This window comes from Epinephelus moara, chromosome 14 (assembly GCF_006386435.1).
Source record: "Epinephelus moara isolate mb chromosome 14, YSFRI_EMoa_1.0, whole genome shotgun sequence".
Taxonomy (NCBI): domain Eukaryota; kingdom Metazoa; phylum Chordata; class Actinopteri; order Perciformes; family Serranidae; genus Epinephelus; species Epinephelus moara.
In genome coordinates, this window is record NC_065519.1 from 21,204,787 (window position 1) to 21,232,784 (window position 27,998).

Genomic DNA, 27,998 nt, shown 5'->3' on the forward strand with positions numbered 1-27,998 from the left:
CGAACATTCAATTACTCAGGTAGTTGATTGTTAACTAGTGCATTGCGTCACTTCCTCCACGTGGTCTTGGCCCAAACTCCCGCCCGAACAATCATCATTTGTCAACACTGTTGTGCAGCTCACGCCGGTGTGTCTGTGTGTGTCTTTGTGTCCTCTTTCTTCTCTCTTACCAGAATGGCTGCACACAAAGAGGACTCGGACCCTGACGATATTCTCGCCAACGAGGAGGAGCTGGAGAAGGCTCTGTGCGTGCTGGCTGGAAGCGACCCGGAAAACTGCTCCTATTCTCGGGTAAGGAAAGCTTCCTGCACCGCAGCCCTGCAGCCATCGCCTTCATCCGCCTACTGTCGCCTAGTCGCTTTCTTCTAATACAGCAGTTGTAGATGTAGTAGTGTGTGTGTTCAGTGTGGCTGTGTGTTAGCTGTAGTTTCATTGTTAAGTATGTTATTATAATTGCTAATAAAAGGGTTTGTATTCTCTGAGGGACACTGGAGTGAAACAATGACATTAAAATCCTTTTGCATGGTACCACTGCAGCATTTCTATTCAGAGAATATAAAATAACACGTACAGTCCTTTATTACAGGGTGCATGTCATCAGTAATATGCATGCTGCTGTGAATGTGTTGCAGGGCTACGTGAAGAGACAGGCTGTGTTTGCCTGCAACACCTGCACTCCCAGTGCTGCAGAGCCTGCTGGGGTCTGTCTGGCCTGTGCCAATAAGTGCCACGATGGGCATGACATCTTTGAACTGTACACCAAAAGGTATTTTGTGCAAGCTTTCTGTGCTGATGATTCAAAATTCAATCCGACAGTTTGCCTTATCCTTTTCATTTCCCTGTTTTTCTAATGTAGAAATTTTCGCTGTGACTGTGGAAATGGCAAGTTTGGGGCGTTCAAGTGTCAGCTAACTCCTGTAAGTCTTTTAGTTTTACAGCAGTTTCCAATTTCATCATCATGCTCTGATTGTTGAAGTTATTCCACCTCTTGTATTCACAGGCCAAAGACCAGGAAAACATCAGAAACCTCTACAATCACAACTTCAGTGGCTGCTACTGCACGTGTGACCGGCCGTACCCAGACACAGATGATCAGGTTTTCCCTTTATTTCCTCATTAACTCTGAGCATTCATGCAATTCAGATTATTTGGATCGAATCTACTGTTTACGTTTGTCATCTGTCATCACACAAAACACCTTTTTTAATTACCCAATAGACCGACGATGAGATGATTCAGTGTGTCATCTGCGAAGACTGGTTTCACAGTAGGGTAAGCATAAGTCATATTATTGAAATCACATTACAGAGTGCTTTTTTCCCATTCAAATTCATATTTAAGTCATTCTGTTTGTGTTTGACAGCACCTCGGCTGCACTGTAGTGGAACCTGAGGAGCTGCAGGAGATGATATGTGAGGCCTGCATGAACAAGGCTCCCGTCTTGTGGACGTATGCTGCTCACTTTGCAGGTGACTAATAATTTGTCAAGGGCAGCAAGTATATGTTAAGTATATTGTAAACATTTAAAAGTGAAATGCAGAGAGCAATTTTTCCATCTGTCTGTCCCTTTTAGCACCACCTGGGATCAGCGTCAGTCATCCCGAGGAGGAGGTAGAAGTCGATGTGGAGGAGAGAACAGAGAAGGAAGAAGCCTCTGAGTCCAGTCAAGGAAGTGATGAGGAGCTATCCACCACTGCTGAGCACACAAAGCAGGAGGTGAGAAACTCATGGTGCCTGTTTCTGTTTGCATTAAGGGTTTGCCATGTTAAAAACAAGATCAGATAGGAGGGAGTTAAAGTAAACACTAACACCAAATCTGTTCTGTTGCTAACCCTGCTATGAAACTATTTCATATGGGATGGCTATGGTAACCACACACAAGCCTTCATGTCATCGGACAACTTCAGGTGGTTTAATAATCAGAGATTGGGTTGTGTCAGAGTCAAAATACAGTTTATTGACAATATAATGCCATGTCCATACAACTGCATTTAATGACTGATGCTGGCTGATGTGAGGCAGCCATGTTTGTTTGGTTTTCTGGCACTTCCAAATTACAGTGCCAAATTGAATTATATCTGAGCCTTCCCAGTCGCAGTTACAATTTGGATGTTGATTTGACTTAATGTCAGTAAATAGACAACATTCTGCTTTCTGTGTATGTGTATGCTGCAGCTGCTTCATTGTTTCACCCGCCACCTGCCTTGAGAGAGTGCGACAGTCGTGTGTGTGTGTATGAGTGATTGAAGTGAAATGATGCAGGTTTAACAGCGGCAAGCAACCCAGAAAACTAACGTTAAGTGAGTCCATGTCTCAAACTAAGCTGTGTTGGGTCCTTGAATTTGAGTGAATTAGGCCTGCAACATATGATACGTTACGATATGATACACTTTATTGTCCCCGTAGGGAAATTCAACTTGGACTCAGGAGCTGCACAAGTGTTGCTGCCTTACAATAATAGTCTAGAAGAAATTAAATCCTTGAAATGTCCTTGAATTTGATGCTTGAGAAGGTGTGGGAACCCTGTAAGTGGTTAAAATCTAAAGAAAACATCCTTTTCCAAATGTATTTAACCTATCTTGTACATATACTGTACATGCACAGATCAATTTTAAAAAGTAGCACATATTCATAGTTTTGCATTTATAGGGAAAAGGCACATCATATAATTAACCTTGCTTTGTAACTCAGTTGCAAAGTTCAGTTTCAGTTTTCGCTCTGTTCGTCTATGGGCATTGTCCCTATATAAATAAGTTAACTGGAGGCTGAGTGAGCACTGTGTCAATCTGTAGGTGTTTCCTACTTATGTTAGTATGATGGGTGCTTCTAGTTTACCTGTTTGTCTACCCTCCTCTAGAATGTGAAAGCCCTCTACAGCTGTAAAGTGTAGAGTTTCAGTGTGTATTAAAGGGATTTGTTGGAAAAAGGGGCCCCAACTGTATGTGAGTGTTCACTGTGCACATTTTTGTTGCCACAAGATGGGGCTGGAGGGTAATGAGCAGATTGTAGGGCAGGCTCCAGCTCCTGTTATCGTGCTTTCCCCTCCTCTGGGTAATTAGGGGGGAAATGACCCATGAGGCACTGCTACTCCTGCTCTGTAGACGGCTTTGGCCAGGCTTCACAGGACAGCTTACTGTAAACTGGTGATTGTCATCGCCCAATCATCTCATCGTGTCAGTCGCCCCCGAGACTTCCCCGGATGAGTCTGCAGTGCTGTGTGCAGAAATGTTTTACAAAGCCCAGGTGTTATCATCTGCTCTCTCTGCCAGTTTAACACAGAGACGCACCCCATCATCTGCTATTACTTGTATCTTTAGGAAGCGCCAAGCAGGAGTTCCCCTTGCAAACGGACCCACGAGGAAATGACAGGCAGCTCTGAGAAGGCCACGACCGAACCTGTTGTGTGCAGGCTGAAGGAGCTGCAGGCTAAGGGGCTGGAGAGGCAGAGACAGGGAGCGGTATTCTGGCCCTACAGCTGGCGCTCAAAGCTCTGCACCTGCACGGGCTGCAAGGTAGGCCACAAAAATGAGCTCTCAGATTATAATGTGGGCTTTAATGAAGGGCACAAGAAGGCCACTTTGCAGGTGTTGGCTCATGTGATCCTGGTTCAATTAGTCCATAAAGTATGTCTTTTATGAATGAATGTTTCTCAACTGTGCGTTGCATTGTTGCACAGAGGGCGTATGTGGCTGCCGAGGTGCAGTTTCTTATGGATCACTCCGACACCATTCTGGCCTACGAGAACAAAGGCTTGGACGAGCCGTTTGGGCAGCACCCGCTGATGGCGCTGACAAGCTCGATGGACCGTGTGCAGCAGCTGGAGGTCATTTACGGTGAGCGCGGGGAGGGCAGTGGGGAAGATGTGGGGTCAGTTGTCCTCCAAGGATGTAATCATGCAAAATGAAATTTATGGCAGAGGTGACTGATCGAGACTAATTAACCATGTGTTCCTCCCTCAGGTTTCAACGAGCTGACAACTTCGCTCCATGCGTTTTTAGACCAGTGTGCTGCTGAAGGAAAGGTGAGAATAGCAGTGCAAATTTAGTCTGGAGTGTTAGAATTAAACTTCACCATCTATTAGGGTATTTTATACTTGAGTATTCAGCTGTTTAACCACATGCAGTTGGTTTTGTTTTACATGCTTAAATAGTGCAATTTTGCATCCAAAAATCATTTTTCTTGGACACTGGGTCTTCTGTTTTCGCCTTTTTCTTCCTCCAAATCTCAAACTTGAACCATTCCCTCCTTGTCTCTATCAGACAGTCACAGTCGAAGCTGTACACGAGTTCTTTGCGGAGCTGCGGGCTAGAAAAAGACGAAGGACCAATGCAGGAAACCAGTAACGAGGAGGCCATGCTGCTGTCATATCCCCGGTTCATACGGTGCTTTCAATGAATGTGAAACTTCGAAGATGACCCTTTTTTTCCTATTGAATAAAAGGGGCCTCTTGCTGCAACATATGTGATCCTAAAGCTTGAACAAATAGTGCAAAGAGTACTGACTCGCTGTCATTGTTGTGAAGTGTTATTTCTAAGGTGAAGGGGTGAGAGTTTTATGTCCAGTTTTTTTTATTGATTTTCAACAATGCCTTAACTCTGAAGCTCATAATGAATGTTATTTACGAACAGAAGAAATTTTGTTTCAGCACGCTACGCTTTAAAAAAAAAAGACTCAATTGTTGTATTACTGTAATGTTTTGCAAGTACATCACATAATCATTATAATGCCTAGCAACCAGTTAAAGGGAAACTTTGGTATTTTTGTACCTGGGCTCTATTTAACTGATGTTTTTGTGTCTAAGTGACTGATGGAGACAGGTTTTTAAATTGGTCTGATATTGAGAGAGATCACTTCAGCTGCAGTGGCCAAGGAGGCTGCAATGTAATCCCTACGGGTGCTTGTGCACCATCTATTTACATCCACTAAACATGCTTTTTTTGGGCACTGACAGGTTCAGATTGTTATTGGAAGTGTTTGACATTACAGATAAGACCCTATAGAGAAATTAAATGTGACCAAGTCTCATTCTAAAATCATGCGAGAGGTACTTGTTGCAAGAAAAACAGTGGTTTAAACAGACAAGAGTTGGAGAAGGGAGTTGCTTGAAGAGTTTGTTGTGTTGGAGTACAGAAGATGCAGCTTTGTGTTATGTAAATGATTCTCAATGTCATGGCTGAATATATAACTGATTCTGACAATGTGGAAAAGTCTGCAAGATTTCAGAACAAGACTTCTCCTTGAGCGAGACTTGACTACTAAAGAAAGCTTTAATTTCTCTGTAGGATCCTCTCTATAATGTTGTTAGACAGTTGCAGTAACTCTGGGCTTGTCAGTGGCAAAAACAAGCACTTTTAATAGACTTAAATTTCAATACAAAATTGCCCTTGGGATTAAATTGTAGCCTGTTTCAAAGCTGAAACACTCACTCTTCAATACTGGACCAATTTAAAAACATGGTAACAAAAACATGGGAAAATTGTTCAAGGTTTAAAACACCAAAGTTTCCCTTTCAGACAAACGTGTTTGTAAAAGTGATGTGAACAAATACCAGTTTTATGTAAATTAATGCTCCAAATAAAGTCATTACATGTTTTTAGTGCACAAATCAACTCCACTGAGATCAAATTAATTCCATAATATCAAACCAGTTTATTTTGAGGATGCCCAAGTTGACCACTGTTACGCACCTTTTGAGGTGACAGTAGAAAAATAGATTCAGTGAAACTAAATGCAACTTAATATCAGTCTACAAACATGTTTTCTATGATACCATACAAGTACAAAGTACCTGTTATAATTCAACACAAGCAATCACACATTTCAGATGGTTCAATTTCAAAAGGTGCTAAATAACACTATGTACACAAAACGAGCTACATGAGATTTCAAAGGACTATTTGATGCAGGCTGGTAAGCTGGTAGAAAAGAGCTTGCATAGACATCAAAGTCACTTCTCCAATAAAAGCCCAGCCGCAGGCGGGGGAAGGCACTGACTTCTCTACAGCAAAGAGCAAAACAAGGACTTTTATTCAATGGAACATTGTCCTGGAAAATAAAACAACTACCCAACATGAACATGGGGAGGAATCTGGAGTTTTGCATTTTTTCCCCATGAAGCAACCTAGATGGAAAAATGATTTTTCTGCTTGGCAACTTCATCACTGCTAAGCAGAGAGCTAGTATCTTCAGATCCTCTACATATTCCTGTTTAAAAGTAAAGGAGAACAGGGGAGGGAAAAAAAAAATCTCTACAAACATGGTAATCCACACCACCTACGACATTGAACAGACTGCCCTAATGCATAACATTTAAGAACGAAATTGATTCTGAGACACAATCTTTTTGTTTTATACACACATTCTTAGTGAGATTTCATGACAAAGACAAGTACACAGTGTTGTCCACTACAGTAAGAACCTTCAACGACCACTAAAATGTGATAGAAACCATTAAAAATTTGTCAGAACATGTGAAGCTCAATTCATTATATACAATTTTCCATTGGAGATATGAGCCAGCAATCGCCAACTTTTTTTCAATATAAGATTCCTTTTGTTCGAAATTCATTTGTTCCTTTTCCCTTCAGCTAATAGACAGGTGGCTCCTACAGTGCAATGTTACTCATAAGTGAGGTTGTATGTCAGCTGTTGGCTGTAACAGGCTTTTATGTGTGTACTTGCATGGTGCTGGAGCTACAGCTGCTGCGGCTCTTTAACAGTATATTTAACAGTATCAACACTGACTTTGCAGTTCCACAATTCCCCATGAGGTGGCGTGATGGAGGCCTGATGTATATAAATATACATGGTTTTAGCATTCTTGTTTAGTGAAACCCACCTCTGCCACCAAGAAAAACTGCAGTTAATGTGTCCATAGTGAACAGAACAGTCAAATAAGCAATTAATAGGGGTTGCAATATAATGACATCATACTTAATTGAATAAAGGTAGCTAAAACTGAATATTCCAAGCACTGATTAAGGCTTTAGATTTGATTACTTGATGCTATTGGATTAAACAGAACAAGAGGCTCTAGCACACTGACCACCGCGCTCTGTGCCAGAGACTCTGGTTAAATCATCTGACTCTGATATGTACAAACAGACCTGACTAAAGATGGGAGTGTACAGTACTGAGATTGTCTAAACACCTGTGTGTATCAAAGTTATCCTCGCACACAGACACACGCACACACACCTGTTCCAGCTGAAAAACCAACAAACTCTGCATTTGATCACTGTACGTCAGTTGCCATGGCACCCCTATATTTTCCCACTGTATCTCAGTAATGAACCCTGCTCGCGATCCTCCTGCCTCCCCACCATCTGAAAATGCCAGGCCTCTGCCTCCTAGCTAGACACTCAAAGGCTGCGATAGGTAAAGCCTGACACAATTATCAGACTGGGTTACAGGGGAATGACGAGCTCTGATGACCTACTTCCTGTCGGATCCAATTCCTGCTTTGTGTGACCAAGCCTTGGCCCGTTACTCATCAGCACTGCAGACCCAGGGCCAGGAGGGGAAAACAAGTCAGGTGGGTTGCTAAAGGCATGCTACAGGAAGAAATGGAAATACAAGTAATGGGAGGAAAAGAATACAGCCAGACGTATTTACATATGATTTTATCACAATACTCTCTGTCCCAGACTGTGTACCATTGTTAGCTTGTGTAAATTGAGATTCCTATCCTGCTGTCTCCCCATTCTATGCTGAAAATAATGGAGAGACAACAGAGGCTATGAATATAATCTTTGTTAAACCATCAGTTCATAACTGAGCTACATCTAGTGTTATGATCTCCTCATGCAGGATTCACACAGCATAGAGCGAACCTCTTTCTTTACAATCAAACTCAAGAGACCAATCCATCCTGGTAGAGCCTGAGTCATCCTCTAAACCAGCAGGACTAGGCAGGCTTGCAAACATCAATTACAAGCATTGACAATTGACCTACAGCTCTTACACATTCCATACTCTGACTGTGTGATGGATAGCACAGTTTGATAGAGGTAGGACAAAAGGACAGATCCTATAAATAGCAACCATCGACCACCCCTTTCCCCCTGCTCCTCTCAAACACACACACATATACACAGGCACACATTTAGTGCTTTGCCGTCCATTGTGACGGACAGCCACTCATCATGCTTTCCCTTTTCTTAACTCAACCCCTGGTCCTCAACTGGGGTTAAAGTGCGGATTTCTTATAAGGGTAGTCAGGCTTGCTGGGTGACCTGCGGTCTCTGGTGATCTCCTCACTGACACTGTTCCTGTGAGGCTGCTGGAGGGACCCCGGGCCCAATGATTCTCCAGCTAGAACCATGTCCTCCGGGGCATCTCTAGGTCCTGTGTGCCTCTCCTCATAGCTGTCCATGTTCCCACTGGGAGACCGTAAATGGCCTAAGCCATGAGTCAGGTCTGTCTCATTTGATCGCCCCCTTGGGATGTGTCCCATCCTAGGCTGGGCCCCAGAGGGGCTGGCAAGAACTCCATCATGCCTCTGAGAGGTCATGCTGAGGACATCCAGACGTAACGGGTCTGGGGCAGTTCGTCCCTGTGGGCGGCCCTGGGACTGAGAGTCAGAAATGTAAGGGGGTGGATAAGAGCTGGAGGGGGTGCAGCTGTGGCTGTAGAGGTCTGGTCCTGCAAAGGAGGGCAGAGGGTGAGTGGAGGTCGGGGTTGCAGGTCGGCAGGAGAAGTCATACAGGTCAGGGAACTCTGCTTGAGCCTCCAGCTTGGGTTCCGGAGCGTGTCTCTTGCAGGAGTGGCCATGTCCAGGACCGTGGCCATGGCTGTGGCGGGCAGAAGGGCAGGGCCCATGGGGTAGATGGTGGCCTGAGGGGCCCATTGGGCTATGAGGGCCTTCCCTTTCCATCTCTGCCATGTGCTGCTCCCTCAGGGACATGACAGACACACCCAGTGCGATGTCAGGCATGAACTCCCTCATAACAGGCTCCATGTTCATCTGCATCACAAAACAGATACAAATGTGTGACATTACCTGACATTTGAGCAACTTACGATCCCATGCACAAACCATTAAGCCACATTTGAATAAACAAAATCGTAGCACGAGGTCTTGAGGAAGTAACATTCACACTCACCGCTTGCTGGTCTGAAAGCAAAGCTCGGCCCATAGCCTGTGGGTTGGTGCAGTCTGGGGGCTGGGGCCTGGGCACAGAGGAGTAGTCTGAGCTGCCATGCTTAGTGGCTGCATGGCGCTGGATCAGGGTGCGGTTGCAGGGGTAGGAGAAGGAACGGGTAGGGGTTGGCATGGGCACACGAGGACGCCAGGCACCCTTGAGCTGAGCATGGCTGGGTGTGGCAGGGGGGTGGTATGGGGGAGGTGGAGGAGGTAGGGGAGGGTGGAAGCCCACTACCCCTTCCAGCTCTGTGAACATGCTATCCATGGCTGGGCTGCTGTTTACCCGACACCGACCCACCTGGCGCAGAGCCAGAATCGGACTCTCATCTCCAAAGCGTTCATCAGGGAAAAACTTGTATGGGTTCTGTAAAAGACAAAATAGGAGCTATAGAAATCTATATCCATCGTGGTGCTGACAAAGCAAAACCCCTTTTTAAGATTTTCCTTAAGATTTATCTGCCTGGGGTTGTTTAAGGTCTGTGTCTGCTGCAGTACTGAGGTCTGTCTGTGTCCTCTGCCTTCCTATCCCTGTTAGTATCCCAGCCTTAGCCATCTCATCCCCCTCTAACCCCTGGGGACAAACTCTCCTTTCTACTAACCTGCAGTAGCTCAGTGGCTCCGTCTGCCAGGCCAAACTCCCTTAGCACCCGCAGCTGCAGCTCATAGCTGACGGTGGCTCCTTCACCACAGTTTAGGGCGTAAGCTCTCTGGACCTGCTCTGTGTGTCTTAGTTCCTGCAGCCTCCGGATCATCTCCTTTACCACAGACAGCTGAGGCACTGAAAGATACACATAATACATACATTGATGCATGTTATGTTTTTTCACTCGATAGTAGCCATATCAAAATTATGGTTTGATACTAGCATCATGTTTAAGGGTACTTGAGCAGTTCTGTTACCATCTGGTCATTCCTCAAATATTTCCTTACCTGGAATTTCATTGGCCACAACCGATGGTGCTGTGGATGAGTTGCTTGCCATTTGCTGGTGACTGATCATGTGACAGCACTGAGGCACAGCATTGTTGACCATGTAGAGTGTGTCTGGGACGTTGGACATGCGCACTAATCGCAAGCGCACCAGGTCTGTCTGCTCCACCATCATTTCATCGAGCACAGACTGAGGGGACAGGTAGTCGAGAGAGGGCAGGTTAGGCCAGAACTCCAAAAAAATAAAACTCCTATGTGCAACTCAAGGATGCCGAGAGGGTTTGCAAATTAGTTCCACTTGATTGACACTTCATCTAATAATGACGCTCTCTGGTGTGGGGATATGTTCATAAATATTCATGGCGGTGGGAAGCCCTATAAGTTATTAGGAAAAGTGTGCAAATGGACAGAAAATGAATTTCAGTCAAGATGATGGAGGCAGCTATTAAAAATGGCGAGTGTGCATAGCAGCAACTGGGCATGGATGATTTTGGCGCATCTGAGCTATGAACAGGTCTACAAATTTTCCCGAGGCACTTAATGGTGAGGCTGTCCTCTTCACAGAACCTCTACTCTCTTTGATGATAGCTATAAGGGACACAAATAATCCACTGCTTCCTGCTTTGTCTGGAGGCCCCATTAATCAGAAAAGAATGAGCCTTACCTTAGCCTCTTCCACATAAGGAGAGAAGAGGCGGGGACGCACATAGATGCCGGCGTTCTTCTGCCGTAACCAGGCATTGGCTTTCCCCCCCTCAGCTGTGGGCAACATGTCTGAAGGAGGGGTGCTTATCAAACCCCTTTTAAGCTGTGAAGAGGGGTGAACAATGTGGATCAATAAGTTTAAGAAGGTGACTAAGGTGCACACACATACACACACACACAGCAGCTGAGAAAAAGGCAGATAAGGAGGACTGACCGCGTCAGCGAGGACGTCACTGTTGGGAGGTAAGATGTGCTCAGTTCGGATGAAGGGCAGGAGGGGTGACAGGATCTCCTTTAGTTCCTCCACGTCCAGGTCTCTCCGTTTCACTCCTCTCTTGTTTACACTGTGGGCTGTGCCGCTCAACAGGTTGGGCTCTGGGTAAATGAGGACAGAAACAGCCATGAGCATCTTTTTAATATAATGCATATTACCGTGACTATTTATGTAACTATGATTAGGCTTTTAATGCTATAAAGCCACCTTCTGGCTATTTTTCACATTGTTCCGACAGTTTAAAAAAATCATGGATAAATATTGCATTGGTTGCTGTGTGGTTCAGTTTTTTCAAGCAGGTTCCTGGCCGATACAATATGATGACAAATAACCTTGACCATAAATCCTACAGAAGACAACTGCTTACTTAGGTCAGAGCACACAATGACATGGCAAATCACTATGAGACCACTTTTTTGAGGGTAAAGTTTGGTTCCTTTTTGTAATGCTTTTAAGTGTATTTTGGAGGCTCTGGTAAGTGGGTAATTTCCTCAGAGCCATTAGGGGGGCTGCTCAGAGGGTAATTATAGAGTGTATTATCTTACCCCTGTCTGCCATCCTCTTAATAAGCTGCTGCTCGCCCCACTTAACAACATACTTGAGAATGTCCTGTTCGCTCGCCTGTGAATGAGACCGAGGTAGAGAGAAAGAAAAGGGACACACAAAGAGATATAGGACAGGGAGAAAGAAAGACACAAAATTATTATTAGGACAAGGTTAGATATCATCGAGAATAAAACTGGGAAGCTGTTAAATGAGGATAAGGTGAAAATGCAATATGTTCAGGCGGTGGCCCAGCAAAGCTCAGGCCTGGCTGGTTTGTTTGTGTGTAGTTGGATTTCAGCACTTCACCTCAACCATCTGGTCTGATGCCCGAGTAGCTTGGCAGTGCAGATGACAGCTCAGCTTTGATTAGGTTCTTGGTTTGAAGGCATTTCCCTCCTGGGAATGGTGTTAACTCTGGAGACCCTGAGTGTCGTTGGTGAGTGTGTGTGTGTGAGTAATAGAGAGACTGTGTGAATGCATCTCTGTGTGTGTGTGTGTGTACTGTATTTTCACCAAGCAGTCACTGTGAACACGTCAGACTTTACTGAAAATGTGTCTTTCACAGTATGAGATGTTATAGGAGTTGACAACAGACTGACAGGTGATGCTCTGTTTCCTTACCTGTAGGTAGTCAGACTGAATTGCGCAGAGAAGGTGCTCCTTGCTGAGCTCGTAGAGAACATCGGAGCTGACAACCTGACTGAACTCCTCGCAGAGGAAATGCATGGCCTGCCTGTGGACCCACTTGGAGCCATACGGCTGGGAGCTCCACTTCAGGATGGGGACGAGGGAGTCCAGAGACAGGCTTTCCACAACAATGTCCTCACAGCCTGGAGAGCCAATGACAAAGATAAGCAATTCACACCTAGACATTTAATCCAGTGTCTTTATGGGCACATTCAAACACAAGTACAGGTATTAAAGCCAGCAATATAATACTAAACAGAAGCTATAAGAAAAGAAATACAATAGAGCATGATTTAACTGAAAGTTTATTTGAATCCAAATGGTAATTCTGCAGCCGCTGCTAGACCATCAGTAGTTTTGACTCGTATTCAGTGACCCAGGGAGTCTCCCTCCACTAGCCCCCACATCCTCCTTGCTGCTTTTCCTAAATCAGAGCACATACCAGAACAGCAGGCAGTGGTTTAACTCTGTAACACACCAACCCACATAAATGCCTTTGATACCTTGATGTGTTTCAGTCTCAAGCTGCCTCCTCTTAACCGTGATAAGTAAACAGAGCAGCCTGAGGAAATGTGCTGCCGGTGCACGGGCACACACACTTTGGAATTGTGTACACACTTGTGTGCATAAATCAAAAATGCATTAAAAAGCCACAGAAGGCTTACGGAATTATGTACCTGCTGCTCTAGCCATTAGAAAAAAAGAGCAAAGTTTTGAAAATTCAGCCTACGCCGGCACTCAAACTCACACTTATTCTAAGAGGGATCCATTTAAGCAGAATTAAACCCCCTAACATCCACGCCGATTAACATATGATTGGCTAGGTCAAGCTATCTTTGCCAAACCCAAATACGCTGGAGCCTCAGTGGCTCTTATTCGCAGCCTTTCTCTAATCAATAACGTTTAATACAAAACGGACATCCATGGAGATAAAGCCAGACTGACTGACGTCCAGTTAGAGCTGCCCTGAGCTGAAACACAGAGCCAACTTCCTCATTCCAGGCCGTCCTGTCCATCAGCTCATAGTTGGGCCAGTAGCAACACTCCTCTGGGAAGCGCTTATCTCAAAGTAGAAAATCTAAGCTGCCTTTCCGCCCCCAAACCCCCCACTTTGAACATACACTCTAGGAAACTGGACACCAGACTTGAGAGTGATGGCTCCAGTGATGCTTTTTCTTTTGAATCCGTCCAAGCACGACTCACTCATTTTTAAGACAAACACACATGCACATGTAAGCAATAATGCCCATGCACACACACATGCATGCATAGATGCACACACTGATGATGCACTTCCCCTTTTGGGCATCTTTAGTTGTAATGGCAAGTTAACGAAATGCAAAGCAGACACCCGCAGTGTTTTAAAACGAAGGGTGGAAATCCTGCATCGTTAAGAAGACAGATGGAGTTGAAATGTGGACCCAGGCACTTTGCCTTTTTTTTATCTGCTATAAACAGACTGGAAGAGGGAATGGATTCACAACATCTGTGCCTCAGTCTCCACTATTCGTCCCCGTGCTGTCTGTCGTCTAGAAAGTGATTTTGCTCACGTCAGTCTCTCACCTTTGCATCTTTGCCCTCTCTTAAAAGCAGACACACATACACACAGGCAGACAATTCCCCACTTGGGACCAGTGGCCCAGGAAAGCAAACAGCTCTGCTCTGTGTTAGCCCATTAGAATTCACAGCGACAGCCAGTCTTTTAAAACGCAGCACTTTTATTATGAGCTGGAGATTAGAATCAGCATTATATCTAATACTAACCCGCCTCCCCTTCTCTCCACGGGTGGTACACCACATTCACTGGAGCTTAGCCGGCTGACAAGAATATCAACACAACAGCAGGGGCAGCAACAGCCAGCTCTGCACTACACTAGCTTTAGAGGACGTATGCATTTTGTCTTGCTGTTTTTATTTGGAGCTACTTGTTTATGAAGCGCACAGTCTCCAAAGCCACTTAAATCATCAGCTGCACTCAATGGTCTGTAAACAAGCCTGTGGATGTAAATCAAGTCTGATGATCACTCAAGGGCTGGGCCTTCATTCAACACACTCCAAACACAAGACAGGGCACTGAAAGTACTGGTCAGTCAGTGAGCATGGAGCGAGAGGAAGTACCAAGCTGAAACCACACCAACTGGCTATCATCTCTGCGGTGCACTTGAAAAATTAATAAGGCTTTTAATATTGGTTGCTATTTGAGTGAGATGGAGTCATAAAGGGATACACATCTTGAGATTTAATAGGGAAGAATGACAGAGAGCTCAATTGCTCCACAAAAACCTCCATGGGCCAAAACTTCACACAGCCAGAGGGTAGCAGTCGAGGTGCACACAAGGGGGAAGCCAGTGTGACAGATGAGAGGGCTCCCTTCACATGAAACCCCTGACATAAGCCTCTCTGCTGCCTCATGAAGAAACATGGCAGCTACTGAAGTCTCAAGCGGTGGGATGGACACAGACAAATTACTCCTTTCATAATCAACTCACAGATGCCAGGATGATTGCACTTTGGAGTGTGTGAAATTTGTCAAATCAATGTGAAAAAGGCATAAAAGAGAAATCTCCAAAAGGGTAATAACAGGATGTTGCAAAACAGACAAAGAGAGAGGACTTGGATAAAATGAGACCAGGTCAACCTCAACCATCTCACCACATTCCACATTGAGGTTTCATGGGAACTGATTAGAGCGGTGCAGCACAGTGGGAGAGGGAGGAGAGGGGATAAAAATACCCTTGAGTAGGGGCTTGTTCGGGGGGGATGGGAAGGAAGAGGAGGTGATGGTGTGTGGGGATGACATTATTTGGCTGCTCTTTGGCTTAAGCTGCCCGAATGACCCTGAGAGCGACACCAGAGCTCGAGGGTGGGAGGTGGTGTCTAACCAGCTGTGTGTATGGTGTTAGTGTACGGTGCTATTGAGATCACTGCACAGGACTTAAAAAGGTGATTGATTCTCTGCCCCTCAATCAATTCAGCAGCTGCCCACAACTAATCCTAAGCTTTTACAGAGACTTTATGCAAGCATGTTTACTATTGTAGAGTGCATTGTGTCCCAGAAATGGCTTGTGTTGTTCATACAGCTTCCTCTTTGGACAGCTGCATTTTGTTATTGTTTTCAAACAAAAATAGCCAAATATACAAACCTATTAAGATTACACAATGCACTAGATTTGTATCAATATTGCAGTAAGAAATTTGCACACAACATGCTGCAATATCTGCTTACTGATGAATCTATACTCTTGTAATGGATTCAAATCAGGTTAGAGCTGTTCTTAGATTCGAATCATCAGTCGGAGACCCCTCAGTTTGCTATGATTCATCTACTCAAGCAGTGTTTTTGCAGTCAATCTGCAGTGTACCCCTGGGGATGTTTTGGTCCCCAAATGTAGTTACAGAATGAGGACTCCTTGTTTTTACATAGATCCGTGGTACAGGCATCTGAGGACCCAGACCCAAGGTGAGTCTGAGAGAGACAGAGGCAGATGTCTAGAGGAAGAGAGGCTTTGCCCAGTCAGACGCTGAGATAACATCATCTTGTGCCTTCTGCTTATAAGTGGTGAATTTACAACTCACAACAACTTAATATGATACAGTCTCTGGCTTTTGTTTGATATCTAGCATCTGCAAAAAATGATACACATTCTTGATCCATTGTGGGCACGCATTAGCTTGGACGGCTAACTTGGCTTGTTTACTATACTGCATGAATATCACTATCGAATTCGAATGTCCCACTGAACCCAGTTTAAACTGGAAAAAAGGACAGAATAGTCAAATATTTGAATTGAACAACCAAATCCAATTCAACTGACATGATTTAGATAAGGGTGCAGGTGTGTCTGCAGCTGCTTCACAGTAAAACCTTTCAGCCACAGGCTTTTACTGTAAAACAGCTTCACTGAAGTGTTCTGTGTTACAACAAACTATATAAAGTACATTTTGACTATGTTGAATATTACTGTAACTTGGTGTTTTAAATTGAAATTAATACTGCTTTGATTTCATTACTCAGCATGAGTCAGTGAAACCATATGCTTAAATCGTTTAATGCGTCTCATATCACCATTTCAATATTTAACAAACTAATTCCCATCATCTTGGCTCTATGAAAGATAAGATGGTTATAGGATATGATTGTACTGAGTTATACAATCTCTCTGGATCCACACAGCTCTGATAGGCAGGCCAAACGCAGTACTTTTTGTGTGTGCATTTGAAATAGACTGCTACAGGTATTGCATATTGCAAAGGTTATTCTGTTTGACGAGGAGCTTTGTTAGATGTGCTAGAAACTGGACAATGCTCAGACATGCCACTCTGGAGGAGGTGCGAGTGACAAAGTGACTGGCTCATCATGTCAACCATGGCTGTAACCTTTGGCATGTTACTGAGGTCATCCTCAAACAGTGGCAAGAGTCAGACAGACAGTGTCATCCGAGTAAAGATAGGCCAGTGACGAAGTAGGCAGACCAGTGACAAAGTGTTGACAGAGGCTCAGATGCGCTGCATGTATCAGACAGTAAGCTGTCAGTCCCTGGAGACACAGACAAACCCTTCAGCCTATATCAATCTGTTACTGGCTGCCGCAGCTCTAACACCCATCACAGCCAGCCAAGCTGTTTAACACTAGCGTGGTCTGCATTGCCATATTGCACATATGCCAACATATGCATTATGTAGTTTAAAGGACAGAGTGGAATATTAATACAATGAGTGTGAGACACATTATATGAATTCATGAAGGGAGAGATTAAAGTAGAGTATTGCGCGGCATTAATTATGAGAAAAAAAAAATCCAGCCAGTTGTGACAAAATCCAGCTCCTATTATTTAATCCACAGAGACCGACACTATAATTATGACAGTCCGGACTGACAAATTAACCTTGAAATTCATAGTAAAGGCTGTTCAACTACATTATCACACTACAACAATTTGTTCAAGCTGAGACCTCAGCAACTAAATTGTAAGGCAGGCTATACTCAACGTAGAGCAGGACAATTTAACAAATTTATTGCATTTATTAAAACATTATGAATCTTTTATTGTCCTAAATTTACTCACATCACAACTATAAAAACATCTCTATTAAATGACAAAAACTACAACAAGCACTGAAGCAGAAGTGCAACCAACAGTCCAGTATCTTAGCTACCTTAAACTGTAATATAATAGGACAAACATATCAGAGGTGAGCAAACATGAGAGAGGAAACATGCACTGATGCATATTAGATATTATCACATTTATGGTTAAAGGTTAATCTGATATGTCTTTCTATAAATTAAAAGTCATGTTGCGCAGTCACACTCACAAGCACTAATAGGTATGGACAACAGTTAACCTTTGAACTATGTCTACAGAGAGCAAAATCTTTCTTTTTTAACCTGTCACGTATTATTGATTGGTGTTTGTGTGTGTTCTAAATGTGTGTGATTATGACTTACCTTGAGCCAACATACTGAACTCCAAGAATAGAGCGATGTGGTACAGCTCCATGGCCTCCTCGGTGCGTGTGCTGGCTCCACGTCCCCCAGACACCAGAGCTTGCACCTCGCCAAGACTGCCCGCTGAGGGGCTGCCACGTAGCACCAGCCCGAGCTCCACCACATCTGTGTACATGCAGTGGAGAATAACCTGCACATATTTCCGTGGGATGATGGACTCATCCAGCACGATGCGGGTGGGTGTCTGCAACGTGCGCTCTGTCATTTCCTCTCCTGTGCGGATGCGCCTCTGCAAAAGGTTCCTAAAGAAAGGAGAACGTGCTGAGAGGATAGCTTTGTGAGCCCGAAGGTCCTCGTCTGGGGTCCCGGGGCCTCCTGAGCCCACTGTTGGTGCAGCGGCCACAGCCCCTCGTTCATTACAGCTCTCTATCATCTCAGAGTCCGAGGAGAAGCTGAGCAGAGCGTCGTAGTAACACATGTAGTCAAACAGGCCCTTCATATCAGCCTCCAGGGAGTTGGGTGTACCAAACTCCTCACTGAGTTGCACCAGTACATCCACGTTCTGCAGCCTGGTATCCTCCGCTCCGCCCACTCCAAACTCCCCAGTGTACAAGTAATGAAGTAGAGCAGAGAACATGGGCACGTCAATGCCAGCTGTCTCAATGTCCATGAGAACCTCCGCTCCATAGCCAGGGGATGACGACAGCAGAGTCTTGAAGAAGGGGCAGCGTGCAGCCAGGATGGCCCGGTGAGCCGGGAAGCAAGTACCTTGGAAGATGAGATCCACATCAGTGCAGTACTTGTGCTGGTAGAGGGCAGCCAGATCCCGCTGCAAGCTGGGTGCCTCGGCGCGTGCCAGGCTGGCCTGAAAGCTTAGCTCCTTGAGGGCTGCTGTGCCCTCATATTCCTCCACCAGGGCGTTGGTGTCACGGACATCCCACCCTGATAAAAGCTCCCGCATCTGCCGCGCATGATCTGCTGAGCGGCTGGACTTCCTCCTTTTGATGAACCTCCGTTTGAGGGTCGCCAGACCAAGGCTCTTCTTCTTCCTGTCTGTGGGCCGCTCATGGCCATGCTCCAGGCTGTATAGCTTAGACTCCCAGCCATATCCCTGCTGAGAGTAGGATGAGGTCCCTGGAATGAACACACAAAGCAGGTTAGCTTCAAATGAATTGTAGTGTGTGTTTTAACAAACAAATGTCTAAACAGATGTAAAGCAAGAAACCTCTTCTCTTTATTAAATAGCTGTGACAGTTTTCCTTGATATTTCCTCAGAAACTGTGTTCTGGTGAGACACTCATTTCATAACCCCAACACCAGTTCACTCTTGAGGCCAGACTGCTAGAAACACAATCTGTCTCTGGCACCCCTGTGGTGCGGCCAGCTCTGTCAGGCCAAACACACACTACCCTGACCCAGCTACCAAAGCACTTGGATCTAGTTCAACAGCAGAAAAAAAACAAACAGAATCCCTTCATTTTGCTTTGTTTCAGGCCAAACTATGGTTCAGCACAGACTGAGAACCAATTAGCTCATGGAGGACTTTGTCCTGCATTGTACTTCTCAATGAACTTCGGTCCATTCGCATACTTGGGCCCAATCAATTACTCTAAATGGCAGTCATCTTTGGCTTGACAGACAGGACTCGTACGTCAGAGGAAGCTCTGCCAAGGAGATCCTCTCTTCCTGCCCTTCTCTTAGCATCCATCAGTGTGACCCAAATAGTAATCATTCTAGCACTGTGAATCATCTGTGGCCCAGGCCAGCTCAACCAAGCAACTACAGAACTCAGAAAAAAACCTCTCAGGGGCTATAGAGATAATTTGGGTCTTTCAACAATACTTTCACTTTTAAGAAGTCTACAAAAACCTCAGAGCCAAAGTCATTTTGAAAGTGAAATAAATAACTTTTTTTTTTGTTAGGGACAGATTTATTGAAATGAATCTCTAAAGCAGGTTTCCAAACCCTCTGGCACTGAGGGCTGCAGAGATTTAAGGACCATAAACTAGAAAAACTCCACTGGTTGATAATTTAGTCCCAACTAAGTATCCTAACATGCCTCATAATAGAAAGACATCTCTAACAACCAATCAAAAACACTACTTAAATAAAAGCAACACAGAGTGACCTCATATACCTCTGTGCATTCAAGTGACACACAAACTATACAACCTATATGTCAGGCTCTTTCAGTGCATGCAGTCACAAACTAACAGGCAGAAATAACCTGGCTGTAGCACAGCAATGTTCTCTGACTGTGCTGAAATTGGGACAAAAGCAAAAGGTCCCAGACTGTAGCTGTCACGTCATTCAGTAAAATAATGTGACAGTCTAACAAGCAGCCTATAGCTGGCCACAGGGACAAAAATCATGGCACCAGATTAGCTCCCATCCGGTCTGATAGCCAGCAGTCTTATCATAATCACATCACACCACAAGCACGTAGTAACAACAAAGCTAAGAAGAGCAAGACTGCAAGGCTGGAAGGGTGGAAGGGTGGAAGTTACGTTTAAACTCTGACAGCAGAATACTTAATGTGATCTTGGTTAACCACCCACACCGGACACAAGTTCCTTTGCATATCTGCCCCTCAAAACACTTCATAAAATCTATATGGCAGGAAAAAGTAGCCTGGCTGCATTGGTTTTTAATGCATTTGGATCAGCTGTATGACTCAGTGACCCAGTTTGAGAGCTCTCATGCACAAATATATTCACCTCTTGCACCATTAGTTGTCATGGAAGCAGGTTAATGTAATCTAAAGTGTGAGTTCGGCCATGATAGACCCCCTGTTGTGTGTTTGTAGCATGGGTGCACGGTGCCAAAGTGGGTTCAGGAGTACAATTTTAACACTTCACTTCAGAGGAGAGTGGGAAAATCATGTTTTTCCACTAACAGTTAATGTAACAGAGATATTTCACCATACGCTGACTGAAAATACAGAATCATCTATCAGAGCTGACTTTGTGTTAACTGTGCAACCGATCACAACACTCTTAATTAAACCACAGATTAAGTACCTACCTATAAAAGTCTGCTGTGCCTGTGCATTTCCCCCGATGCGTGGGGAGCATGAGTGTGGATAGCTGGATCCATTGGCACCCATCCTCACTTCTCTTCACTTGCTATTTGGGGGTCCCCCCTCTTGCTGAGTCATTCTGCTCAGACAGCGTATTCCTCCAGATCCTCAGTCGTGGGTCAGGCACGGATCCTCTGAAGCGTCCTCAGAGCCCCAGGCCCAGCCTGCCATACCTGGAGGGAGGAAGATGAAAGAGGACAGAGAGAACAGTGAGAAAGACGTTCAAGTCAAAGAGTGAATGCTTCTTTAAATGGTGCTGACTAACATCTCATAGGGAATGCAACGATGATGAGTTTGGACTGTTTGGACTCTGTCAAAGATAATGAATGGCCAGGGGGCGTCGATGTTAAGGAAGCTGAAAAGAGGGACATCTATTACTATTTGTCACTCTATTTCAACCACACTGATTTCAGTGCAATCATGAATCATAGTTGCCCTGGTAATTTTGCAGGCCTGAAATGCTAAAGATTCTGATGAGAAACCTTTTTTTAGAATGACAGTCTTCATCTGAAGACTGTGTGCTCAAGCTTCTATCTATAATCTTCAGTGGTGACTTAGGTTAACAGAGACTTCCTCTGCTCGGCCCTAAGGAAACTCTGACTGGCAGTCGACAACAAATCTAATGCAGATGTACGCTAGAAGGCACAACCCACTCTGCCTTTACCCATCTTGTCCATTTTAGTAGTTTAAACATTTGTAGTCTAATGAATAATTTGGATGTTTTTCCAGTTCAGCGTGTTTTTGTCTGTGCAGAGTATAATTATACTGCAATGTTAGTGACAAGTCACTGACCAAGGTCATATCAATTAGTCAAAAGGCTAAGTGTTACATTTTCATTTAATTGCTACTGAAACATCTCTGAGCTAGTTTTTAAACATTGGGTTCAGATCATATTAGTGCAGTCACACTAAGCACTGCATCATAGCTGCAACGACTTCTGGTTGTTCAGTGAAATTCTTTTCAGTGCTTCACAGAAGTGATGGGAAATGTCACGTATGAATGCAATCTTAGTGCACTATGTGACAATATGACAATACATACTGTGAGACAACACAAATGTGTCTACTGTCAGAGACTTTGGCATGCCATTTTTGCAGTGATATGTTTCCCATTAGTATTTTTGGTTGTATCAGGGCGATGTTGCATACTGGATTTTTATGATTTTGGCATCAATGGGATGAAATACTTTGATTTGTCAGGTAGAGCTGCAACAACGATCATTTTGATTAGTGGTTAATCTGACAATTACTTTCTCAATGAATAGACTGTTTAGTTGATAAAATGTCAGAAAACAGTGCAGGCCCTTTCCCTTATACAAATAGTTTTATTCATTAGCTGTTAATTGTCATCAAAACAACCTTGTTTTATCCACCTTGCTCTTAAACTTGTGGCAAACTGTGTTATGCATATTTGGAGTTTTGCCCACATTCTAACTGAAATGCTTGCTTGCACTTTCACTCATTAATTTTGTCTTTGCCTGCCACCGTTTTCTTGCGATTGCCCAATCTGTACTGCACATGTGCAACTCTAAACAGAGATGCAAAGGAAGCGGGATTGTGCACTCCTCAACTTCCTCCATCATTAGCTCCGGAATAAACAATGGTGTTTTATTCTTTTTTTCCCCACTTGCCTGATCGGGCAAGTGAGTTGCTTGATGTACTAGCCTAATGTGGCATTTATATATATATCATACTTGCCCCTGTGATCCTAATTGTTGAGCCCTGTGACATATGCCCTGTGTGATTTCAAAGAGCCCAAGGTGATGTTCTGAAATGGTATGTTTTATCCAACCAACAGTCCAAAAATGCACAGCTATTTTGTTTATTATCAGGTATGACATCAAATTCTAGCATTTAAGTGGCATGAAACCAGCAAATCTTTGGCCTTTTTTGCTAAGAAAAATAAAACTACAACAACCATTCAATGATCAAACTAGTTGCCAATTATTTTCCTGTAGATCAAGTAATCCATTAATCAACTTATCGTTGCAGCTCGATTGTCAGGTATTTAATTCATATTCAGCAAAAAACAGACATTGCTGTCTGTTAATTTTGTCCATTAGTAATTTCTGAACACACCTTTCATTACAGAGGACATCCTAACAGTTTACAATAGAAATAGCACAGGTGTAAATAATTAAAATGAATGATGGCTTAATTGCATTTAGCTGCTTCAGTTTCAGAGTCCTGGTATAATGCATGCTAGCTCATTGTCACATTGCCATGGCTTACTGGGACACATGAATACAACAGAGCCATCCTTAATGTTATTAGCAATACCTGCACCTTTCCTCAAGTAAAAATGTCTTCTGTGGAAAATGCCTTTGCCCTTATGTGATACCAATATCATATCACAAAAGATTTTAGGTATATTTAGGTGGTACTTTATATGGCTCGGTCAAATGCACATCATTTTAAGATGGAGGTGAGCTACTGCACGTAGCTCAACACAGCCATTTTCTCTCAGCCTATCCTTGCCAGCCGTGGCACCAATGAAGGCGCCCTCAGTAACTTTTTCTGCTCTCTCCTTTGTACTGTCACTGGCTACGATCTAACACAAAACAGGGCACCTCATTAATTAAGCATACCCTTAACCCATCAGGCTATTAATTACAAACTGAGTGTATCTGCCTCGCTTCATTTATACCAGCAAGTACACTGGAGAGCAAAATTATTCTGATTATTTTCCAAACCAGAGGGACAGCTTCTCAATTTTCCATGCTGCTTACATCTTGGGTAACTTTGCATAAATGTGCCCAAATGTGCCCTTTTATAAACAATATTAAGAGACTTGGAAATGTAATTCTCATTGCTCTTGACCTTTAAATAACTCAATATAAAAGCAGTCATATACATTTCGTTCTCATCTGTGCAAGACTAGACGGAGAACTGGAGTGTGATGGGAGATCTGTTTTATCTCAGCCTGCTAGTTTTTCCTGCCTACCATACTAATAAATCATTGTGGCTGCCCCTGTAGAGCAGCACTCCACAGCCTCCCAAGGGTTCAATGGAAAACCACAGCCTCTTACTCCACACACAAATAGTCACCAAGCAGTCACACTGGAACACTCCAATAAAATGTTGGTTGATCTTTATTTCATTAGACTGCTTTAAATAAGCCCCATCTTCACAGGGAATTCATTTGGACAAAATTAGAAATTGAATTTGAATATGTAGGAGAGAGGAGGAAGCCCTTGAGATATATACTGTCTTGTTTACAAAAGGAGGTGGGGGGTGGGGTGTTGGGGTGGTGGTGGGGGGGTCCTCAAAGGAGCACAGCAGAAGCAGAATAAAACAAAGCAACCAACACATCAATTGAACAATACACCGACTCCCAGCTAGGCAGACTTACGGCTTTAACTCATTCAAATAAGTGAACCAAATTTAACTTCAGCTGCAGTGCAGAATTCTAAAAGCATAATTTGGGACAGCTATTTCCTTGAGACCTGACTCACACTGTTCAATAAGAAGCATCTCTGCCATAATCTCTCTGATGCTGAACATTTAGACACTCTCCTGCAGTTTGGACTGAAACAGTGTGCTGCTCTGTGTGCTGGGAGCAGAGGAGGGCAGTGCCACAGTCGGGGGGGGGGAGAGGCAGACGCCGGCTGAGCTGGACTATACGTCCCTAATGAGAGGTGACAGGAGACACTCCCTGCCCCCACCTATCTCTCTCTACATACACACAAACATACGCGACCTTTCAAACTGCTCACCTTGCTTCAGTCGCTTGAATCATTTCATTTTATTTAAAATCAGTCATTTGCAGAGGTTTAAAAGACAGAACCCCGACCTCCCATAGAACATTACCATACAAAACTGCTTGGCACAAGAACAGGACCGATGTATTATTCAAATGACAGCCAAGGCACTTTATCAATCATTTATGTGGATTTCCTCATCATGGCTAGAGAAAGGGAAGCAGTAGGTATCTGGATCTCCTTTCCTGTCCTGCAATCCCAAATTTCTGGAGCATGTTCTTATTGTTTCAAAGCACGTTTTTTACAGGTCATCCCCCTTATTCAAAGCTATGCTAATGAAACGCACACAGCCAACATTTTGAATCAAAGTGACAGCTGTAATGAAGCTAAGACTACATGACAAGACTTCAACAATCAAAAGCATTGTGAAGAATTACTTGAGCAGTGTAGCAGATGATTGAGAAATTTCTGTTTCTTGCCTTTATGGCAGCTGTGTAACAGTCTATGAGTCTAAAGAGCCACATTGCTTTGCTCAAATGGTACAAAGATACGTAGGTGGTGTGTTCTCCTTTGGTCCCACTGTGAATCCTTTAAATGAAATGATGAAATCACCACCTTTTGACAGTAATCTTTGTTAGGCTCAATGACACAGGCCCTAATCTTCTGAAGAGGAGCAATCACTGTGCCAGTATCGCAGTCAGGCCTGAATGAAAGGGCAGCAACTGTAGAAACACTGAAATACATCCCCCCCAAACACTTTGCTGTCTAAAATTACACAGTAGCTGCATAGTGCTCTAAATGTGTCAAAGCTCTCAAATACACAGCTCTTCAATATAATTTCTTCAACAGGGAATTTTTATTAGTCCATTGCAGGCATGTTATTATCTCATGAAGTCCCGTCACACTGATCCCAGAAGAAGCATAGATAATTTACTTTCTTGACTCGCATACAATGAAAACGAAAGATGCGGGCCTTGTCCAATTAATACAAAAATACAATCTAATTATGACAACTAATCCCTTGTTGTAATTTCAGTTTATAATAAGTTTAGATGGATATAACTGAGAAAAATGTTTTGCTGACACAAAAGCTGTTCAGTGACTTGTGGGGGAGAGTGTGTTTTGCTAAACAAGCTGGAAAAAAATACCGCTTTGGGCAGTAATTGTAGACTGTTTGACACTTTGTATATTTGATACAATCAAAGGTGCTCTAAAAAAGGTCATAATAAGCAATGCAGTGGTGAGCAGAAACCAGAACTTTCTAACAGAGTGACCTCCACTGTATTGATGTGTCTGCATACATCTCACAGCAAAATGTGAAATATGGACCGCAGGTAGATAGAAAACAGAATACATAACTCCCTCTAAATAATCGTGATGTCATATTTTGCCTAAAATGATAGCTGGAGAGGCAAAATTCAGTGGCACAGCAGACTGCTTACCTCTGCAGTGTTTTTGCCAATCAGGTCAATCAGTATAACAGTTAATCAGGCCATTCGCCTGATTACAGACGCTGCCAGGAGAGCTACAGGAAACTACAGGAATCAGAACAGGCTAGAAAAAGCAACACACTGAAATGACAGAGACAGATAGAGGAAACAAAAGTCCCCACAATGATGACTCATGGTGGGCAGCCTCTGGATTAGCCCGTCAACCAACAATATGAGCCATAGTGCTGCATATTTAGCATGTCATAGACCATGTTGTCAAGTTTTTTTTTGCAATGGATGCCACAATACACAAACAAAAATTAGGTATCACACAGGATATCTCATAAGTACCAACAAGTTATTTTCTTTTAGACCTTTGGGTGAAAGGATACCTACAGTGACAAAGAATGGGTGGACGTGTTCTAGGTCAGCCAAACAGGGACATCTTTTCAATAAAGAAATGTTAAGTGTGCACATACTAATGACTATACAAACACAGCCTGGCAGTCAACCTTCAGGGAATGAATGGCAGCCAAGGAAACAATAAGTGCTTATTTTGAGCGAGTTGTCAATGCTCCTTGTTGAGTTCTCCATCTAACTATCCAGGGTAAACAGCACTCAGGCCAAAGTCCGGCTCGTTCAGTCACTCAGTGGCAAGTACTTGCAGGCTCACTGCCTTTAACGCAAGTCATGGACTTATGAGCATGTAACTCCAATAATTACATGTCATTATACTGCCCTGGAGCACTGACACAAATACTTAACCTGGTTAAATGACAAACCCAAATGCTGAGGGGAACAGTGGATGCACCTTCTCCAAATGAAAAGGGAGAAAGATACAAACAGGTTGTGCAGAATGCTGAGTCTAACCAGAATTTCAGTGAGATTACCACAGGATTATCACAGGGTGCATATGGCTACTCACTACTTAAATAGGTGGTGACACCAACAAGGATCATATGCATTGTTGGAAAGACCCCTTGGAATAGCAATACAAAATTTGGGAGGATGAGGCAAATAATAAACTGTGAACAAAAAAGAATGCCTATTCCTGACCCCTAAATATATTTGGATGATATTTTACTACTGGCAATTATGTTATGCCTTTGATACACCAATGAAGCCTTATCCACAAGCAGGCTGTAAATTGCAATATATGACAGGCCATTTTGTTGCCATAGCAGGATCTATCAACAACTATCTGACACAGAGGCAATAAACAGCAACATGTAGGTCGATCAGCAAAGTTAAAATGCACATATATCCCAAACTTTTTTATACATCTATCCTCACAAAAACAGAGGAAGCGTTCCCCTCTGTAACCCGTGTATAAAGAAATCAATCATTTGCAATGGCTTTGTTAGCCTTACGTTTACGCGGAGCTATTGTTGCTCTTTGGGCTATTGGTGGGCTATCGCTGCTCAGCGGAAGCCTTGGTTAAAAGTGCTTGTAAGAGCAAAAACCAAGTGGGTTGTTTGTCTCAGCTGATAAAAATGGGAAGTAATGTCCAAATAATTCGCGACAGTCTGGCGAGAGGAGTCATATTCACCACAGCCCTGTAATTAGTAGCATATCCTAAAAGGCTAGGGTAAGCTATCTCTGCTGTGTCGCTTTGACTTTACCCCCTCGGAAACAGCAATTTACTTCGAGCAGGATGCGATGCAACTGTTGAAAAGCCAGCGTCCAAAGCATATTTACCAGAAAGTGGAGAGTTTCGTGGGCATTATTTTCCTTCGTATCACCTCGTAGTTTAGACAGTACTCCGACCCAAGTTGTCCCTGGCAGAGGGGGAGAAAAAATGCAGCTCAACACCTTCTTTTTCCAACTCTGCTCATTACGCACGCCTCGACGTCAACGTCCACATTTGATCACTAATATGCGATAATTTCCACTTGCGTCGACTTTCCGGCGAATTTCCAGTATTTACCTCGACTAAAAACTAAACCAAACCCGTTTTTATTCTCGGTTCGGTTCGGTATTTCCCCATAGTAGCACAACGCCTTGTTGGGTGGTTGTTATGGCCTATCCCAACGCTAACCGTTTCAAGATAACG

At 43.7% G+C, this 27,998-nt stretch overlaps 2 protein-coding genes across 2 annotated transcripts; one reads left to right on the top strand and one right to left on the bottom strand.

Annotated features, from left to right (window-relative positions):
- Positions 1-71: 71 nt before the first annotated feature.
- LOC126400585 (putative E3 ubiquitin-protein ligase UBR7) lies at positions 72-6,245 on the top strand. The gene is made up of 11 exons (XM_050061409.1): positions 72-291; positions 633-766; positions 857-917; positions 1,001-1,096; positions 1,219-1,272; positions 1,364-1,469; positions 1,574-1,716; positions 3,318-3,512; positions 3,677-3,833; positions 3,960-4,021; positions 4,260-6,245. Exons 1-11 carry the CDS (start codon positions 175-177, stop codon positions 4,341-4,343), a joined length of 1,209 nt encoding a protein of 402 aa, XP_049917366.1. The 5' UTR covers positions 72-174; the 3' UTR covers positions 4,344-6,245.
- On the bottom strand, positions 5,626-27,973 carry btbd7 (BTB (POZ) domain containing 7). The gene is made up of 11 exons (XM_050061408.1): positions 27,644-27,973; positions 20,761-20,988; positions 17,737-18,870; positions 12,222-12,430; positions 11,600-11,675; positions 10,995-11,155; positions 10,740-10,883; positions 10,076-10,265; positions 9,745-9,923; positions 9,105-9,509; positions 5,626-8,965 (listed from the first exon to the last, which is right to left on the bottom strand). Exons 2-11 carry the CDS (start codon positions 20,840-20,842, stop codon positions 8,189-8,191), a joined length of 3,357 nt encoding a protein of 1,118 aa, XP_049917365.1. The 5' UTR covers positions 20,843-20,988; positions 27,644-27,973; the 3' UTR covers positions 5,626-8,188.
- Between the last annotated feature and the right edge of the window lie 25 nt (positions 27,974-27,998).